The 16,224-nt window shown below is 34.8% G+C and overlaps 1 protein-coding gene across 2 annotated transcripts; it reads left to right on the plus strand.

The window, feature by feature from the left end:
• Positions 1-3,618: 3,618 nt before the first annotated feature.
• On the plus strand, positions 3,619-15,664 carry Usp30 (ubiquitin specific protease 30). 2 transcript variants are annotated; one of them, XR_014878603.1, is made up of 10 exons: positions 3,619-4,043; positions 4,726-4,898; positions 5,525-5,693; positions 5,905-6,074; positions 6,444-6,531; positions 6,761-6,906; positions 7,586-7,717; positions 10,227-10,441; positions 10,792-11,196; positions 13,224-15,664. XR_014878603.1 is itself a non-coding variant. In XM_085195403.1 (9 exons), the coding sequence occupies exons 1-9, from the start codon at positions 3,773-3,775 to the stop codon at positions 10,919-10,921; spliced, it is 1,494 nt and encodes a 497-aa protein (XP_085051529.1). In that variant the 5' UTR covers positions 3,619-3,772; the 3' UTR covers positions 10,922-15,664. The 2 variants fall into 2 exon arrangements, 1 of the variants encoding a protein (XP_085051529.1); XM_085195403.1 differs by having other exon boundaries at positions 10,792-15,664.
• Positions 15,665-16,224: the final 560 nt, after the last annotated feature.

Raw genomic sequence — 16,224 nt, forward strand, 5'->3', positions numbered from 1 at the left:
GATTGCATGTTGTGCAATCTTTCTGAGTCTGGTAATTATGAGAGTATCTTTGTTTACTATGAAGGGTTTGTCTCTGCTATTATGTCTGCTGCTGACCTACATATCCCCAAATACCGCTCCATTCAGAATTGGATGCATTTCAATCCCTGGTGGGATCAGGAATGCTCTGATTCTGTCCTTCGGCGAACATCTGCCGAGGAGTCATACGCAGCCTGTATGACTATGGAAAATTTTATCGACTACAGACGCAAGGATGCGAAGTTTAGAAATTGCATTTGGAAAAGGAAAAAACGTGGTTGGATAAGTTTGTGTGAATCCCTTAGTCCTCGTTCCTCTCCTTCCCTTGTTTGGACAAATGTTAAGAGATTTCGCCGATCTCTTAACAATGTCAGCAGTCCCAATTCCAATAATCCTTCTGTTTGGCTCAACGATTTTGCAAACAAATTGGCTCCTCCTTTTGTCCCATCCCAAGATTTATTTATATCCACGCCGGTTGAATCTTCGGAGGAAATGGATCTTCCTTTTTCCTTTGAAGAACTTAAAAACGTCTTAACGGATTTAAAGGATACCAGTCCAGGTGAGGATGGTATTTCTTACTCCTTTATTACAAAATTAAATGATAAATCTAAACACCATTTTCTAAACATGATAAATAAAATATTTCAATCAGGCAATATACCCAACTCATGGAAGTCCCAAATTGTTATCCCTATCCTCAAACCTGGAAAATGTCCTTCAGATTTTAATTCCTATAGACCCATTGCCCTGGCATCTACTATATCTAAGATTGTTGAACGGCTTTTGAAAAATCGACTGGAATGGATAGTGGAAAGTAGGAATATCTTAGCGCCCTCTCAGTTTGGCTTTAGAAAGGGGCTAAGTACTATTGATAGTCTCAGTATTCTTACTACAGATATTCGACGAGCCTTTGCCAAAGGAGAGTATTTGGTTGGTGTCTTTTTAGATGTCGCATCTGCATATGATAATGTTCTTCTTCCGGTGCTCAGGCAGAAATTGCGTCAGCTGAGTATTCCGCCGAGGATGTCCCATTACATATGTAATCTGCTGACCGGGAGATCGGTATCTGTAAGACATCCGCTTCTTACTATACCTTCCAGACTTGTCTGGAAAGGTCTTCCTCAAGGTTCAGCTCTTAGTCCGCTGTTGTATAACGTATACACACATGACCTTGAATTATCTGTTAATAATTTCTGTAACATCCTTCAGTATGCTGATGACATCGTCCTCTATTACAGCTCAAATTCTATGGAGGACATAACTTTTCGCTTAAATACTGCCTTGCACTATCTTAACCAGTGGCTCTCTGAGCATGGCCTGGCATTGTCGGTAGCTAAATGTCAAGCGGTCGTGTTTACAAAAAAGAGAGTAATTCCAAATTTTCAAATTTTGTGTGATAATATTCCCATTCATCTAACAGAAAACGTCAAATTTTTAGGCATAATACTTGATAAGCGATTGAACGGAGTTGCTCATGCTGAATATCTCAGCAGGAAATGTGAAAAAGGCATTAATGCTTTGAGAGCTGTGTCTGGTGTGTGGTGGGGCGCACACCCTTATACTCAAAAACTGCTGTACAATGCTATAATTCGCAGTCATATTGACTATGGATTATTTGTGTTAGACCCCTTTAATAAATTACCTACTGAAAAATTAAACCGAATACAATATAAATGTCTTCGGATTATCCTAGGTGCGATGAAGTCTACTCCTACCAATGCATTGCAGGTGGAGTGTGTAGATCCTCCACTTCCTATCCGCCGACAATTCCTTTCCGATCGATTTGTGAGTAAAATGTTGCAGCTGTCTTCCCATCCTCTACGGTCTAAGCTATCTAAGCTAGCTGATCTCATTCCTCAAGGCAAACCTTTACCATACCTGCTTGATAGCTTCCTTAGACTTACCTCTCTTCCTAATCCTTTGACTTGTTTTCCTTCTAATCCACTATTCCTTACACCGTATAACGCCCTAGTTCATTCTCCTTGTATCGTCACAAATCTTGGCCTAACCAAGGGAGATCCTGGCACCAACACAAAATTTCAATCCATAGTAAATGAAAATTTTTCAAATCACATCCTCATCTTTACAGATGCATCAAAGCTTTCAAAAGAAAGCTGTGTTGGTGCAGCTTGCTGGATACCAAAATTCAAAATTATATTACAATTTAAATGCCCTCCCGAATCATCTGTGTTCACAGGCGAGGCTGTTGCTTTGTTAGAAGCAGTCCTGTTTACACATTCCCACAATTTTAAACAGACAGTTATTTTTACTGACTCACTAAGCTGCTTAATGGCCTTAAAGGGAAGCCCATTTTATAGTAGATTGAGATCTTCAATTGTTTTAAGGATTCGTAAAGAATTGTACTCTTGTCATCTAAAGGGTTTGGATGTTACTTTGGTGTGGATTCCAGGACATTCTGGAATCAGTGGGAATGAATCTGCAGACTCCTGCGCTAAATCAGCTATTCAGTGTGGCACATTAGACCATTTCTCCAATTCCGCCCAAGATCTGATGTCCCTTGCGGATATTCATCTGCATAAGTCCTGGAATAATTCCTGGAGTGAGTCAAAATCCCATAAAGGTAAGTATTACGCCCTTATTCAACCTGATATTCCTAGGCGACCTTGGTTTTATTCTCAAAGGTTTATTGAACGGAGGATTATTACAACAATCTGTCGCTTACGTCTTGGGCATGCTTCTACTCCTGTACATCTAGCTAAGATCAGGGTCAGGGACCACTCTCTGTGTGAATGTGGCCTGGACGACGGCTCCCCTTCCCACATCCTTTTCTCTTGTCCTAAGTTAACTCGTCCCTTATATGATGTCCTCCCTCATAAAGTCCCTCGTCCTTTAAATGTTCAGTGTTTGTTAATGTTTGTGTTTAGTCCTTTATGTAAATTTTTATGTAAATATATTAAACTTAACAAAATAAAACTTTAAATTAACCCCCATGTAAAATATTATTTATTACTAATCTAATGTGTTGTGTATATATTGTAAATTTGTGTTTGTTTTGTTTTAGGTGAAGGCTGTACTAACACAGGATCTCTTTTTTTTTACATGTATTCTATAATTATGTATATTTATCTTTTTTATTACCGGTCAATTTCCTTCGTGTGTTTTCCATACAACGTGACATTGGCGAAATGAATTGTGCTCAACTGGCACGCTCGAAACGCCATATTTCGAGAAATCAATCAATCGACAAATGACAGAAAAAAAGTAAATCAGAAATGTAAATTTGAAATTGCTTTTACCTGTATTATTATTATTCTTCTTACTTACTTATATTCATTGAGTAGATGTGGACTGTGCTTATATTTCTATGTCCCCAAGTTGGGATAGAAGGCATCCACAGAGTTTCGCTATTTTGCACGATCGTAAGCTTTGTTTAATTTCGTTCCATGTCTTGCCAATCTTATTAAGTTAATAATATCCTTTTCATATTAAATTAAATTTATATTTATATGCTAAGAGTTAAATTCATTATTCTTATGGTATTTGTTAGCTTAGCAACAGACATTTTTAATACAATCAAAATTAAAATATTTTTTTGAGCCCAGTATTTCGTGCAGAAATGATAAGTAATAATGTCTTCTGTCAAACTTGAAACTAGTTGTCACGAGTGGAATTATCAATTTTCAATATTGGAAAAATGAATTATTATTTATAAATTATAAACGAAAAACAGTCGCAATGATAATATTTTCAACATATATGGAGAAAACATATATAATACATTGAAGTAGAGACCATGGACGGAGGAGATAGGATATTAGTGGCCGCAGGGCTGACTGCGGCGGTGGTGGTTGGAGCCTTTGTATTATGGGGGCCAGGAGGGGCTCCTAAGGTTAGAAAACGTCGCGGCCAGATAGCAGGATTACAGAACTTGGGAAGGACCTGTTTTTTAAACACACTACTACAAGCACTGGCCGCCTGTCCTATTTTTATTGAATGGCTCAAGAAGTACGCTAAGGCCGATGGACATAACAGTATGATTACGACGCTATACACAGTGATTGAAGGTCTTTAATCTGTTAAAGTATTTGATTGTTATATTTTTGATATTTAAAAGTATATCTTAGAAGTCATTATAGAGCTATTGTTGTTGAAAGCTGAATGTGAAATTATTCAATAATTAAATTATGATGTTTCATTTCTGTACAGTAACACATACCACCGTATGTGCTTAAATCATAAACATAATATAGAATTATATTTAACATTTTATTGAATATTAGTAGTATTGAGTAGTATTTTTATAAATATGTTTCATTGGTGTGCAATATTTTGAAATTTAATATCACCTCAGGTAGGTTATATAATTTATATCTTAACTTAGCTTTATTCTCTTGTATAAGTTTAAAAATACACTAAACTTGAGGCCAGTCGTGGAGCAGGGGCACAAAGTGTGCTGCAAAATTGTCTGGTTGTGGGTTTGATCTCCACTTAAGAAAAGGAAATATTTATTTAAATTTATATTTATCATTTCTTTGCTCTGGTGTTGAGGCAAAGGGTAGCGTTGGGGTTTGCAATTCAACATACAATGCTGTCAGAATTTGGCAGAAAGTGGAGAATGGAGTGTATTAACACTAGGTTCCCTCTACCTATAGCGTGAAGCTAACGATGATGAATATCTATGAGGGAAGTACTGTTTAATACTATATATTTTGTTTATTTCTAGTTTTTTTCTATTTTCTTTTTTAGTGGTAAATGGTACCCATGAATCAGCAAGAGGGACACCAGTTTGTCCTTTAGGAGTATTACAGGCTCTGAGGGGAGCAGGATGGGTGGTTCCCGCAGATCAGCAGGATGCCCACGAGCTTTTACATGTGTTGTTGTCTTGTATTGAGGAAGAGACTGCTGCTATGGCTAAAAAGGTAAGATATATTTAATAATTTTAAGTTTTATAATTATTTATAAACAAAGAGAATTTTTAAGACAATGATACAGAATGTTTTATGTTTCACTTCACTTAACTTCTCGCTATATCCCTAGTGTAGGTAGTCAGAAAGAATAGAGCACCAAACACTACGGTTTCTACATACCTCTTTCGCCTCAGTCACTGTCATCAACCTCTTTATACATGCCCTCCAGGAGGTCCTCATGCTTTATATGTGACCTGCCTCCAATATCTTTGATATTGTGCTTTCAAAGGTCAACTGAGGTCTCCCGCTACTTCTCTTATCACTTTCTCATCAAAATTTATGATGGAAAAGTTCCATCATAAATTTTTATTGCCATTCTTTCATCACTCATTTGTTTGCCGAGCCTAAACCAACGGAGTATGTTCTTCTTTATTTTTACCGTGAAATTCTCGCTAGTACCTGCTATTCTGTGTATCTCTTCATTGCGGATTCTATCAGCTAAGCTGACTCCGCATATGCTCTGAAGAAATAACATCTCCATGGCATTCATTCTTCTTTCATTCTTCTTCTGTTATGCCAACACCTCGCTGCTGATTAAGTTGATCAACTATTAAATAATGAACACATTTCATTCACAGCCGGGATGTCTATCTGATGCGCTAGGTCTAGGGAGTAGTCGAGCATGGTCAGCACTTGCATCTCCTGCCTCACCACCCTCAGCTCCTCTTTCATTGCGGGATGGAGTATCCAGACCTGCGAGACCAGCATCTGCTGCACCTCCTGGAGAACCTGAACTTGCTGATCCAGGTCAGAGGTCTCTTATTATTATTTTAGTTTTAAGACACTTCATTTCTCATATTTCCACTAAATTCTCAATGTTTTAATTTAATCATAATTTAAATATAATCATTCCTGCATTGCATGAGGATTCAACTATCAAGCTTATATGAGATAACAGGGAGATTACAGGGATATAAATATTCAAATAACAAACAAGGAAAATTTTGTCTTTCAACAGAGGAGCCCCTACCCTCACCTCCCAGGCTGTCCAAAGGTGTGTCGCGGTCGTTCTGTCACCTCAGCTCTGTGGGGCGTCGCTGGGCGGCGTCCCCCGCGCGTCCCGCTCCCCAACCCCCCACTAGGGGCACCCTCGCCTCAAGGACTCACTGTACTGTGTGCAATACTAAGGTAAGTGACATCTTATGAGGTGTCCTTATCTGGGGCACTCTTACTCAGTATGAATTGGGTAGTGAAATTAAAAATTAAATAAATATTATAAGCTAGAACCAGAGATATGGTATGGTATGGTTTTCTCCATCAAAGAAGAATAAAGATAATCTTCGGCTTTAATAGAATTTAATTTTTACGTATATTTTTCGAGAAAATGTAAAATTAAAATAATTTGAGTCTCGCGGGGGGCGCCCTTGCCGCCGATGACGTGCTATCATACTGCTACGAAGTGATTGAATGTATGAATCTGTTGGCAAATGCAGGATAGTAAAATTATTATATGTAGTATGCGGGCAAATCCGCTAATAATGTATATTTTCATTTCAGAGTCCTGTGCGCTATGACAAGTTTGATAGTGTAACATTGTCTATGGCCAATGCTAGTATGGGACGTTCTGGATCCTATAGCTTAGCTGGTGAGATATAATTTTGTTGCCTTAATATAAAAAAATATATATATTATGGCTATGATGGCGTAATATCATAATGTCGTACTTTCTATTTCTGCATTCAGTATAACAATAGACAATGTTCAATGATCTATAAAAAGTTAGGTATAGAAATACTTAGTATTTTGCTAGATTTAACATTTTAGTTAACATTTTTCACGATTAGAAATAATTTAGTTTTTCTTATAACTTTCAGCTTTACTCCGCGCGTTTACAGCCCCTGAGCTAGTTAAAGGGTTGCGATGTTCCAAGTGCTCGGAGGACAAGGGTTCAAACTCTCCGTTCGGCGGAGACTCTGACTATAAGAACTTTAAACACATACGGACTGTCAATTTTGGGAAAGTATGTTATTATTATGTACTATAATATTTGAAAACAAAAGATAAGAATGATTTATCGTCAGATTATATCTGTTTTTTCCTGCATTGAGTTCCACCAATCACCATGCAACGTTAGGCAGAAAAAAACTACAGTGCAGTATGCAGTATAAAGTAGAAAGTTAAAAAAATCTAAAATAAACAAACAATACTTTGTTTCTTCATACTTAATTTTGCCATAAAATTGTAGTATAAATTGGTAATTTAATAAAATAAATACCACTTGTATGAGATCTGATAATGTAATTCACAATTATAAATATTATAAAAAAATATGAATCAACTTCACACTGTACTCCGCACACAGCAGGGTAGGTAGAGGGCCTTAAATAAAACTAAGGATATTCAATTCGGTGCCTGTCGTGGCGCAGGTGCCCAAAGTGTGACTGTAAAACCGATTGTGGTTGTGGCTTTGATCCCGACTCGAGGAAATGAAATATCTATTTACATTTATATTTCCTCGCTCTGGTGTCCTGTCGAGGCAAAGCGCGGCATTGAGTTCCGCCACTCAACACGCAATGTCTCCAGAATTCAGCGGAAAGTGGGGAAGTGAGTGTTTTAACATCCTGCCTACACACCTGTGTACTGGATACAGCATGGAGTTGATTTATTTATATAAACCTGCTTCCCTTTTATCTTCACAGCTGCCATCATGTCTAGTGCTCCAGATATCCCGCGTGGAGTGGCGGGGCGGAGCACCATCCAAGCGTAGCGACCACGTGGCCTTCCCTGAAATATTAAGTATGGCGCCCTACGCACAACAACAGAGGCCACAAGTAGGCTAATTTTATAAAATATTCATTCATCCTCCATCTAATATATGCCTATATTAGCTTGAGGTAACAGCCTTATAAAATACAGCAAATGAAATGCTTAATATTTTCATTTCCTCGCTCTTGTAACGAGGCAAAGTGCGGCGTTGAGTTTGCGGCGCCACTGTTAGGGATACTGGTGGTTGAAATTAGGAGACTGTATATCTTGATAGAGGCGTTTAATAAAGGAAACTTTGACAACACAAAATTCGGTGTAATGGCGACGACCGACATGAAAAAAATAGTAATAGGCGCACCTCGTAATAGTAAGCTGCATTGTCATCAGTTGTCTGCGCATGGGCGCAGCCAAACTAGCGCCATCCCGCGGCATCAGTTCCAAACATCCACTAAATACACCAGAGTTCCATATTATGTATAATAAAGGAACGAAGCATTTGAGGCCGTCATAAAGTTGTGTTGTGTGCCAGCCCTCAAATCGTCGGTGCGCCTGCCAAAACCGTTATGTATTTTTTTATTTTTTTTTATTCGATAAATAGCATTAAAATAGTACTCTGCATAGCCTACAAAAACAAATATGTAGTATTTCCGTCTAGAAGTCGATTTAACAAAATCGATATGTGCACTTAATTTTTATTTTTGGCAATGACAAGTTCGTTATGTGCAATTATGATCCAGCAGCAATGATTCGATGAGGAATGTAATACATTATTTAATGTAATACATTAAGGGGAACCGTCACTCGAGCCTCGAGGAGATGGATGTTGATGAAATATACAACAATAAAAAAAGCGCGACTTTAATACGAAGCAGAGAGTTATAGGAAATGCGTACTTAATACAATTGTAGAAGACACTTAACTAACGATACTTTTAATACATGGATAAAATAATTGTATGCTACCAAACCAGAATCATCTTCTGAAAGTAAACCAAGAAATCCTTCTTGTGAGTCAGCTTCTGTAAGAAGCCTGTGAGAATGGTTTTTGGCTTATTGCCAAAAATTCAAGTTTAATCATTACTGCATAGCAAGCACTTCACGACACACATGTTTAAAGTATACAATAAGTATAACAATAAAAAAAAAACCGACTTCGACTGGTTCCCATAATTAGAACATAACCAAACTCTCATCAAACTATCCTTGAAGTGTCCTTCCAATAAAAAAGAATCATCGAAATTGGTTAGAATGATATTAAGTTATTCTTCCAACTGCTGCGCACATACTTAATGCAAATTTAAGACTTATGTGCTTTTGTCATGGGTAAAATTGTCAGAAATAGCCCAATTTAAAGTAAAACCACATGTGAAGCACCAGTCAAAATCGGTCGACCCAGTCAAAAGTTCTGAGGTAACAAATATAAAAAAAATATACTCGAATTGATAACGCCCTCTTCACTGAAGTCGATTAAAAAGTGAAGCCAGAAAAATGAGGAGGATACAATAAAGAGAACTAGTGAGATGGATCGGAACCATCGCCTTTCTTTGAGATCGGGTCATCTGACCCACTCGACTTGTCGATTCCCAAGAAGACAGAGCTCGCCTAACAGCTTTTTAGCTGAACTTACGGCGGCGCTATTCCTTGGTCATCCATATTCGAGTTCGAAGCAAAGAGATCTACTGTAGTAACGATAAATACGTCCATGTATATGTGTGGCACGAATGCGACTATGTTACTTAAATTTAGTTTTACTTATCTTGATAAAGTTTATTGCAATACTTATTGAATTCGCTTTTTATTTACTTTAAATTTACCTAGTTATTTAAGGGATAAGCATTAAAGGCTTAGTCTATCTATAAACCTTTCCTAACCACTTTCTAACAACCCTTCGAGTTTTCTATTAAACATTTTTTTGTTAATTATTATTAGTATTAATAACCATAGGACTAATATAACGTACCATACTGTAAAAAAAGGCCAAACCAATAATTTCTTACGTTTATCATTACTAATCATTAGTATACATATTTGTTTTAAGTTGAATACATTTTTGTTATCCTCATAATAACATTAAATAAATCCGATTATGTTCTTTTACAATACTGATATGTGCATATTTTTCACTTGTAAGAAATGGTGGTTACAAGACAATTCTGATATGTGCATCAAAATGGTTAAAAAAAAAATTGCAGATGAAAGGTACATTTTATCATGTTCGCTTGTATCTGATTTCAAATATAACATATTTTGTCACCATACTGCATTTATATTTTTTTGATAAAGCTATTATTTAATAAATAAGATAGTTTTTTTGTCTCTCCTGAAAACTTGACTAAAAACACATAGCGATTTTGGCAAGCGCAACGACGAAATATAGCTATATAAATATAGCTTGGAGTTAGTTATTAGTTTGATTCTCACTCGGGGGAAACGAAATATTTAATACTTTAATTTAATAGGTTCGCCACTTATCGCGCAATGCCTTCAGAATTTGGCGGGAAGTGAGAATCGGATTGCCTTACAGGGAAACCGATTGTCTATAAAAAAATAAAGCAAAAAAAACATATGTTTACAGACAGACCTAGCGGCCCTCCTCAGCGAGGGTCGCCTCCGTACGGGGCTGTCCCTCCTTAACGCTTCTGCCGCTGGCGAGGGCGTCCCGGGGGGTGTACCGGGGAGTGCGGGGGTAGGGGCCCTTTACAAGCTGACCGCGGTGGTGGTGCATGTGGGGGGCCCGCGCTCGGGACACTTCGCGACGTACCGACGTGGTAACGGGTTCGAGACCAAGCGGTGAGTGTAGTTGTACTATAATTATACTGTATATAAGAAAGAAATGATAATAACTTGATTTTTAGATGCTTTATATAATTTATCATTAAGGAAAATGAATTATTTTTTTTTTACATTTTTAAAGTGTTATTCTAAACTTAGGAAATAATAATAAGTATGAATTATTTTTGTTTCCACAGCTCGATAAGACAAGGTGGTGGCGTTCAATTCAGTCACTATGCATACAGTATTTTGAATAAAGATAGGAAAGGATGTAGTGGCTTAACACTAGAATCTCTCTGTAATATTTTTTTCCTTTTTTATAAATTAACTACCTAAAAATAATTCCTTTAACTAATTATGTTTCTCAGATGGTGGTACACATCAGACACTCTAGTCCACGAAGTGTCACTACAAGAAGTGCTCCGTTGCGCCGCCTACATGCTATTCTACGAGAGAACTAATGAACCCGCACCGACGCCCATCACTACACACTTTTGAGCTACCAGTGCCAATGACTGGCAACGATTATCTCATTAATTATGGTGGCGACTGGGGCTTCTGTTCATAACTATTGTTAAGAACTCACTCACTCACTGTGATGTTATCGCATCACTACACAATTCTAAACGGACACTGATAATTCAATCGATGTCGTCGTTAATGCTGGCGATTGACGTCGGAACTTGTGGACATCATTATTGTCAAGAGTTGGTATTGTGTCATTACAACGTCGGTATCAGCGTTGCCACACGACCCGATTATTAGCCCAAAATGTAAGTGTTACAGACAGGCCAGACATGGTCCCACTTTTCGTGAATTATTCCACGCACTAAGATAATTCTTTTGTAATAACTTTATTTTTTGTAATAAGCTACCAACAATTCAAGAGATAAATGTCCCGCATTTTCCCAAGACAAAATCTGGCAACGCTGGTCGGTATACACTTTTGAACTAATAGTGTCAATGATTATCATTGGTTTATCGTAAAGTTGCGAAGTTGAAGCGATTGGCTGAATTGATTCGAGCTTATGACCATTATTGCCAATAACTGGCACTTTGTGATTGTCCCATCACTAGCGTCAAAAACCTATAGCTTGAACCGAATACATCCCTGGTAAGCTTCACGGTTAGATTTAAATCAGTGTCATGTAAATCGAGTACTTTTTGTGTGTTACACCATTTTGATTCAGAAATTTTATTAGATGTAATAGATGAAACATATAGCTGATATGACTTGGAAGTCCTTTCACGTCATTTGATCCAAGATGGCCGTTCGACTGATTTTTAATAGCTAATCATATTATATATATTATTAATAAATATTGAACAATGTTTAATCAATAGAAATGTAAATAAAAAATTGTTATTTAAATAAAAATGTTATCTTCAATCTGTAAGCTATACTTGCGATGTGCGAAAGACTATTTATTCACAATTTTAATATTCAGTTAGATATTTGAAAGAAATTTGCTAAAGGTTTTAAACGCAATCTGTTTAATTTTAACATCAAACTGTGCCATAATTATTTTAATCATTCTATACATATTATATTTATAGATTAGTATCTTCTGCCATCTTGGGTCGAATTTTATATCGTACTTTGCACTTTAATACTCATTCTGAAATAATATTGAATTTGATTGTATAGTGAATACATCACTATTTTAGAGTTGTACTGCACTTCTGCGCGAGGTTAGCATTTTTCAAAATAATAAATAATCATAAAATAAAAGTATATCTTATATAATAACTGCACTTGTTAAATAAGAATAATAAAAGTTTTAAAACTACTTTTGATTACTACCCAAGTGGACCCAAATCCGCGGGGGTCCTCTTATATATATTTATGTCCCGAAATTTTTTCGTAAAGAGAAACAAAACAACAAACCAAATAAAGTATAAATTTTGATTAAACCAAAAAAAAAGGATATAATTATATATATATACATCTGCATCTTCTCACACATATAATAAAACCAAAATTAGAAGAAACACACATTTTCCTGGAAGTGGGATTGAACCCACAACTAATATAAATATAATCAATCAGCCACACCCTGACTCATTTAGTGTGGCCCTGTAAAAAAATTACTGTTACTTATTTAATCTAACATGTTATATTGTACCCATACAGGAAAAACTAACTTTCGGCCTAATAAAATGCTTAGACGAAAAACAAAGTTATATTACACTTAAAATATGTTTAATTCAACACTATCCTTAAGGAATTTGGCAAATTGGCTGTGTACATTTAAATGTTGTTAGGGATTATTTATACTTCTAACTGATAAATTCTTGTTAACTTAGTTATAGATGCCATCTCTTTTTACGTATTCAAATAAGAAAGGAAATGCAGTTCTTCGTGGCGCAGGGACACAACTCCGTGAAAGGAAAAATTTATTTTTTCATTTCCTCGTTGAGTTCCGCCATTCAACACGCAATACCTTAAAAATTCAGCGGAAAATGGGGAACGGAAGTGCTGCTAAAGAAAAACTCCACAATTGTGGTAGACCAAGCGTGGCATTGATTTACAATTGTGTGGTGTGTGTGTGTGGGGAACGCAGTGTCTTTGTACTAAATTCTCTTCGGCTATCCTGCTATCCTGCTATGCAGGAAAAGCGGAAAGGAAAAAGAAGCGTTAGGTTACGGAAATTTATCAGTCGGTAGTGAAATTAAGCCTTTTTAATATAACCTTGTTCTTGTACATAGTAATGACCTCAATGATATTATTATTATTTACTTATGAATACTTTATTCTAGTATCTATTACGAATTAAATTTAAATATTCTTTGTTTTCAGGCGAATCAGATTATGACTTACTTGAATGAACAGATGCATATGCTCCTTAAAAATATTAGTTCTTTTTATCAGCTATATAATAAAAAGAACAACCCTAGTAATAAGTAGTATTAAAATTCAAAATGACAGTGTCTGTTAAAAGTTATTTTTTTTATTAGGGTTGTCACTGGCATTAAATCTATTAAAATTAAATTTTAATGCAATTTATTAAAAACATGGTCATCTTTAGAGTAAAAACACCTATTTTTCCTAAATATATACCATTATCACATTTTTGATCCTGAACATATCTACATTTTCTGAACTTTACAAATAGCTGACTTATAGTTTCTTGGTAATCTAAAATTTCAATAATATTTTTGAGAAATATGTAAACGCTTTATATTTAAATAATCGGTTTTATAGCACTGACATGAATAAATATTTCGAATAAGGATCGACTAAAATACTACGCACAAGTCATGTGTCGATTTATCAGGTATTAATATATATATAAATAATATACATATTGTAATAATGTAAATAATATCGTGCTCAAAATTGTTAAATACACTAAAAAAATACATACGCTGAAGCTTTTAAATATATAAATAAAGCGGAATATGAAGAAAAATTAGAAATTTCAAATAAATTTTATTTTTTGTTTAAATATTGACAACTTGACTATACCACTATTAAGTAAAAGTTGTTTGCTATCCTTTGTGAAATCCTTTGCCGATTGTCTAATTTCAGTTTAAGAATATGTTGCAAAATGTGTGAAATCCTTTGCCGATTGTCTAATTTCAGTTTAAGAATATGTTGCAATTTGCTTGCTAGTGCAGATTAAAAACTATCAATTTTACAAATTGACTTGTTTGTTTTGTTTGGCGAATTATTGAAAAGCTACGGAGGTTGTAAAAAAATCAATCCATTCTTTAATATTATTTAAAAGTAGGTATATGTATACTCTTTGCGGAAGTTGCAGCGTTTTTTTAGTGTATAATGTATTTATACGGGTAATGTAGGTTTTTACACTTTAAAGTGTTATTAATACACACATTATTACACGAAAATATTTAGAAATGTAAACAAATAACGGAGCGGATTCGAGCCCGCACCTCTTGAAAACTGACGACTCGACGACGCGCGGCCGAGTCCCGTGTGTTCAAATTACTGTTTCTAAATGTTTTATTGTAAGCGTTTTATTTATTTAATGTCTCGATTAGTACACGACTTCTATGTTCTGTAATGTATATAAATAACTTCATATATGTAGATAATATCTATTTATAATATTTTTTTTGTTTATTTCGATTAATATCATCTCATCTATTGTGCAACATTTTAAACTTTCCCCTAACATATTGTGTATTAAATAAGTTAGGGAAAATAAAAAATATTTTAAAATCCTTTTTGCTTGTCAATAGTTATTATTATTATTATAAAATTGTTATTTTTATTTTATATAAATATGTAAATCACTTTGAAAAAAAAAGTAGATTGAATTGTTTGTAATAGGTACTTATGAGAGCAGATTTAAAATATATAAACACTTGACTGTTTACTAATTTAGCTTAAAGCATTTATTAAATGTAAATCATGATTTAATATATTATAAACACAAACAAAAGTAGAGATTTGATTTTGATTCAAAATGTTGATTTTCAACTGCCATATCTGAGTAGCAATTTACTATATATGTAAATAATGTTGACATGTTTACTGCTTGTATGTTAATTTTTGTGAGAATGGCTTTGTATTAATTTTGTTTTAATGCACTTTTAGTCAATATTGTTAAATATTAGTATTATGTATTAATTTCACTGTAAACGCGACGGTTGTAGTTTCGATTTCTCCTCGAGAAAATAAACTATTTTCATTTCTTTGCTCTGGTAACAACAAACAGTGCATTACTTAAAAGACTGGCAACACACCTGTAGCTCCTTTGATGTTGCACGAGGTCGTCACTTACCATCAGGTCCCGTACGTTCGTTTGTCATGTCTTTTGCCATAAAAAAGCGCAGCGTTGAGTTCCGCCACTCGACATATATGAAGTTCGGAAATTTGGGTGGTGCAAGTACGAATGGAGTATTGTAACTAGGTTTCCTGTCTACTCTATTATATGTGTGAAAGTAAATATTGTTCACTTATAATAAAGGCAGACAGACAGCCTGTTTAGTTTTCTTATACCTGTTTGTTTATCGTTCACAACTGACAGAAAATTAATCTTATCAATTTCAATATTGTTTAATAAAACAAATATTGAGTACATTTATGTAATTTTTTAATTTTAGTATAAATAGATTTTTCTCTATCTTTTAGTGTTATAGTTTAGTATTTTGATTATATTTTCAGTTCCTATTTGTTTTGAGAGATTGTGGCTTCCGATGAAATGATGTGTCAATGTAGATAGGATGGACTGTGTGATCTAATTATTTACAAATAAAGTCTACTATAAGGAATTTGTCTTTTTCTTTATGTGTATATAATATATTGATCAGCTAGATTTGACCAAAAAAAATTGAATTGAAAAGTGGATATTTTTTCCTTTATTTTCCAAAGTATTAACTCAACTTTAAATACAATATAATGATGGATCACTCTCATCCTAGTTTCATTTATTTGAATATATTGTACTGAGGCCATTGTGGAGCAGTGGCACATCCTCCATTGTGGGCTCACTCCCCACTCCTCTGGGTATATTTAAAATATCTTTAATTTTTCACTCCAATAAACAAATTGTAGTTGCACTTTCACTTATCATGCAAGTTCTTGAAAATAGGGCATAGAGTGCGAAAGGTATCGTAACAATAGGTTTCATAAACTATGGAAATGTCATTCGTTTTCTAGCAATCTAAATAAATTTTGATTTTTTGTTACTTTTAAGGTCTATTTTACTATGATTTCCATTTACTATCTTTATGATTGGTTTATAGACATGCTATCATTATATATTTATTTAATTAAATTTATACTTTTGTTAATTGTTAGTGGTTCTAGATGTAGTTATATTAATTGAATC

This window comes from Heliconius melpomene, chromosome 12 (genome assembly GCF_056956725.1).
Source record: "Heliconius melpomene rosina isolate 202511_hmr_F chromosome 12, ASM5695672v1, whole genome shotgun sequence".
In the NCBI taxonomy this organism is placed as follows: Eukaryota; Metazoa; Arthropoda; class Insecta; order Lepidoptera; family Nymphalidae; genus Heliconius; species Heliconius melpomene.